The sequence below is a fragment of the Myotis davidii genome, unplaced genomic scaffold (assembly GCF_000327345.1).
Source record: "Myotis davidii unplaced genomic scaffold, ASM32734v1 scaffold1330, whole genome shotgun sequence".
In the NCBI taxonomy this organism is placed as follows: domain Eukaryota; kingdom Metazoa; phylum Chordata; class Mammalia; order Chiroptera; family Vespertilionidae; genus Myotis; species Myotis davidii.
In genome coordinates, this window is record NW_006283826.1 from 2,591,662 (window position 1) to 2,596,761 (window position 5,100).

The window sequence follows — 5,100 nt, forward strand, 5'->3', positions numbered from 1 at the left end:
ACATTTACTGAGAATTTTCATTGTTCTTTTCTGCATATTCTTTCAAAACACACATGCTATTTTAAATTGTTTTTTAATTTAAAATTCTTTTTCTTAATTTTTAAAATTTTGATATAATATCTCTTCTTCATACCTCACAAAATCTTGGATGTTGTGGTCAATTTATAAATATCTATATATATAAAAGCCTAAGTGACCAACTATCCATCCAACTGACCGACCGGCTGGTACATATGACATGCAATGGCAATCCTATATAATAAAAGCCTAATATGCAAATAGTTTCACTGGGAGTTTGGGAGTTCGACCGCTTGCTATGATGAGCAATGACCACCAGGGGGAAGCACGGAGCATTGTGGGCATTGGTGATGCAGCGCTGGCAGAAGGCGGCAATGGAGGCACTGCTGGCCCCAGTGGGCCCCAATGAGCGCAGGACGGTGGTGCGATGGTGGAGCAGGTGAGTGGGTGGCACCAGGCCACGGTGGGTGCAAGCAGGGGCCCAATCACCCTGGTGATTGCCCAGCAGACGGCGACCAGCAGTGGCGGCGGTGGATGGGGCTGCCACCTACCTCCCAGGTGCTAAAGGAGTTGGGCAGGGGGCCCGTCCCCAATCGATTGCCCTGTATGTAGGATGGTGGGGCAGGTGAGGGGGTGGTGCCAGGCCACAGGAGGGTGCCAGGCAGGACTGCGGGGCTGCGAGGCTGGTGGTGCGAGCTGGGGCTGTGAGCCTGGGGGCACAAGTTAGGGCCCAATCCCCACAGGCCACTCTGAGGGACCTCACCTGTGCAGGAATTCATGCCCCGGGCTTCTAGTTTAAAAATAAATATTGACTTGCGCACGTGCAATACATATAAGGCTTTCGCTGGTGCCAATCACATGAGACACCAGAATGTATCTAAAGACCAACTATTGGCACAATGTACCTCTGAAGCTGAAAGAAAGAAGCGTCATTGACAGAATATGTCTGAAGACCAACTACTGGTATAACGTTGTTATATCATGTTGTTGTTTATTTATTAATCTATTTATCACTCATTGTTTTTATCAATGTTGTTTTTATACCATGTTTTTGTTATTTTTATATCATGTCTTTATTGTTTTTATATCATATTGTTATTGTTTATTAATCAATTTATAAATTGTTTTCATATACATTTTACTAATTTTCTTTCATCTCTGACACTTCTATTATAGAGAAAGGGTGAACAGCGACATTCAAATATTTTGTATTTGAATTTTATAATACTATATTATATATACTATTTTGACATGTAATTTTTTGCAGTAATGTAATTACCACACAAATCTTTCTTCTAATTAATTTCCTTTCAATGTGCATGAATCCGTGCACTGGGCCACTAGTTGTAACTATAAAAAATGATCATTTCAACACATTATTTGTGCTATTGAGAAATTGCACTTATTTCTCTTAAAACACAAAGTAACCAATATTGAAACAAGTTAGAGCTTGAGTAACTAAAATATTGATCTTTGGTGAGAATAAATTATAAATCTGAATTATGGAGAATAACTAAGTACTTTAACATACATTTTTGTGCACATATACATGTGATAAACTGTAGATACAATTGAATGGTATCTTTATAATGTAACTAGAGGCCCAATGTACGAAATTCATGCAAGAGTAGGCCTTCCTTCCCCTGGCTGCTGGCACTGGCTTCCATCTGGCACCCGGGACCTGGTCTTCCCTCGCATCCCCGGCTTCATCCGGAAGGTCATCTGGAAGGATGTCTGGTCTAATTATCATATTATGCTTTTATTATTGTAGGTGTTATATAGATTTGTATAAAACTATATGGAACTTTAAAATCATGACATCCTCAAATACAGACAATATATAGTTGAAACCTTATACTATCATGATATCTAAATTTCTAGATAATCTAAAAGAAGTGTGTATGCAATTAAAAATAGTTCATTTTTGGCTCATCAGTCTCATTTAGTATTTCATGATGGCCCAAAGAAGTTAGAGGATGTTCTCAACATCAATTCCATTCTTTGTTCTCCTTGGAATATTAGAGTAGGCCTTCCTTCCCCTGGCTGCTGGCACTGGCTTCCATCTGGCACCCGGGACCTGGTCTTCCCTCGCATCCCCGGCTTCATCCGGAAGGTCATCTGGAAGGATGTCTGGTCTAATTATCATATTATGCTTTTTCTATTATAGATGATAACTTGGCTGAATCCTCCCTTCCTCTCCCAACCCCATCCCCACCCCCACTCCCAAAACAAAGAGAAAACTGCCATTTTAAAGAAGGAAGAAGAGCAAATGAGTCAAATAAAATTCCTCTGGGCACAATGAAATGACTTGGTTCCCTTGTTTTCCTTTCCTACCATGTGACAATTTTAACAGCTCTTTTCCATCACCATAGAGAGAATCAGAAATACGGATTATGAGAAGAGAACGGCAAGGTGTGGAAGTTATTATAGGTAATGATTTTCTTTCCTTTTACAAGGAATAAAGACATTTAAATAGTTTTGTATATAAAACCTTATAGAGGGTATTAAATGTTATTTTTTGAAATTTTTATTATGGAAAATACCAAATATAAAGAAAAGCTGATAGAACAGTATGAGCCTCCATATGTCCAGCTTTAAGTTACCAATTCATGATCCAGCCACTTCCACCTTCCATTATTTGGAAGTGTATACCATTTCATCTGTAAACATTTCAGACTGTACGTCTAAAACTATTTAAAAAAATAATAACTATACCATTAGTATACCTAAAATGTAACCAAAAAACTTTAGTCATCAAATATAAGATCAAATTTTCAAATTTCACAGATTACCTCATAAATTTTTTAAATTCTATGAATCCAAATTAGGTCCAAATATTGTGGCTAGTTAGTTATCTGTACAAATTTTATTTTAATGGCAATTATCCAATATGGTTAAAAATTAAACTTACAAGTTTAAATGAATTTCAATAATTAAATCTAATATAAAATAAGTGAATAACCAGATTGTCATTCTAGTAGGGCAATGTTGATATGTGTTCCACAAATGTATAGGTATATCTGTTCAAACTTAGGAAAAAAGGTGGGGGGAAGGGTTGACTTCATTTTGTCTGTTTTCAAAATACTTCCTTCTTTGCTCACCATTTTAACTACTAACCTAGCCATAATAATGGTTTTATAATAAGATTTTATCAAAGAAATCAACTAAACCATGCTAACAAAACTCTCTTGTAATCTCTCACTTGCTTGTTTTAACATTTTCACTGTTTTACTTTGACCAAATACTTCCTCCTTCATTTGAAATTAGCTTAAAATCATAGGATTTCAGAGTTGGGGATGATCATGTGGCTTCCTCATCTTAGAGAGTAGGCATTTTTGACATTATTATAATATTTGTGTTTCCAGTGAGAAAGCTAGCATGAGAAGGAGTCAGTCAGTCTACTGACAGTTACAGACTATATTCTAATTTGTTAACAGACACTACTATGTAAATATGACCAGTAGAAGTTTTATTAGCACAACATAAAATAACTTAAAATTTTATCCTTTATAAAGCTTGGTAAAGTTAATATTTTTTCCACGTTAAAAAAGAAATTGTTATACAAGAAAGAAAGAAGCACATTTAGTTCAAGATTTGAAATAATAAAGGTTAGAACTTACCACTCACTGAAGCCTGCAGAAACAAAGTAAATGCCAGACTCTACTCTGATATTATAACAAAGAGCTATAAACGTGTGTACTATCAATAAATAAAACATGCAATATGAAGTATATGATGGTACTCTGTTGTGAGACATCATAAATTAGAAATTATTAGATCTTCTGAAATTTGCATATTACATTCTTATAATGTTTTTCAGGGTTAAAAAATTATTTAGTGGTTCCTTCCACAGCCATTGGTGAAGTTTAGATAACCCTTAATGTGCAGTAAATTCATTAATCAAAAACACAAATTTGTTATGGAAACTCAGGAGTCTCAGTATACTTCATATATGTGCATTCTACTTTACATTAAACCTAGGACTTACATGGACAGTCCAATAATAAAAAATACTTATTGAGTACTTGATATATTCAGGGAAGTACATTAACAAACAGTAGAATAAAGTGTCAGAATGATACCAAATGAAACCATTAATACATTTGGTTTAAAAGAAATACTTAATGACAATAATTTGAAGATAGAAATTTTTGAGTTTTCTTTTAAACTCAGAGTACCTTATAAAAATGTACTAGAACTTAATTGTTCCAAGTTCTACAACATGAAAAATTCTGTATGGACTTTTCAAATTTAAAGCATTGACAATGAACTCACTTCTAATCCTGTTTATTTTTTACTAGGGGCCCGGTGCACGAAATTCGTGCACTGAGTGGGGGGGAGGGGGGAGCGTCCCTCAGCCCAGCCTGCCCCCTCTCACATACTGGGAGCCCTCAGGCGTTGACCCCCATCACCTTCCAATCGCAGGATCGGCCCCTTGCCCAGGCCTGATGCCTCTGACAGAGGTGTCAGGTCTGGGCAGGGGACCCCCAGACCTCTCCAATTGCTGGCTCTGCCCCTTGCCCAGGCCTGATGCCTCGGTCAGAGGCGTAGACCCCCAGCACCCTCCGATCGCCTGATCGGCCCCTTGCCCAGGCCTGACGCCTCCGCCAGAGGTGTCAGGCCTGGGCAGGGGACCCTCATGTCCCCCAATCACTGGTTCTGGCCACAGCCCAGGCCTGATGCCTCTGGCCCAGGCGTTAGGCCTGGGCAGGGGACCCCCAGACTCCTCCGATTGCTGGCTCTGCCCCTGGCCCAGGCCTGATGCCTCTGGCCCAGGATTCAGGCCTGGGCAGGAGACCCCCCTCTCCCCCCATCACTGGCTCCCCGCTTGCCCAGGCCTGATGCCTCGGCCAGAGGAGTTGATCCTCATCACCCTCCGATCACCAATCACTGGATCGGCCCCTTGACCAGGCCTGAGGCCTCTGGCAGAGGTGTCAGGCCAGGGCAGGGGACCCCCAGCTCCCCGTGGTCGCAGGCTCCGCCCCTGCCCAGGCCTAACGCCTCTGGCCTAGGCGTCCGGCCCGGGCAGCAGGGACCCGCAGCTGCAGTGGCCCCGTGATCATGGGCTCCGCTTTCGGCCCA

At 40.3% G+C, this 5,100-nt stretch overlaps 2 protein-coding genes across 2 annotated transcripts in view; one reads left to right on the forward strand and one right to left on the reverse strand.

The window, feature by feature from the left end:
• The window catches only part of TAOK3 (TAO kinase 3), a 148,670-nt gene that overhangs the window by 132,256 nt on the left and 11,314 nt on the right, over positions 1–5,100 (reverse strand). The window lies entirely within an intron of this gene.
• The window catches only part of SUDS3 (SDS3 homolog, SIN3A corepressor complex component), a 67,617-nt gene continuing 62,843 nt past the window's right edge, over positions 327–5,100 (forward strand). The window contains exon 1 of the mRNA XM_006754148.2: positions 327–457. Coding sequence (XP_006754211.1) covers positions 327–457 — 131 coding nt within the window. The remainder of the gene's footprint in view (positions 458–5,100) is intronic.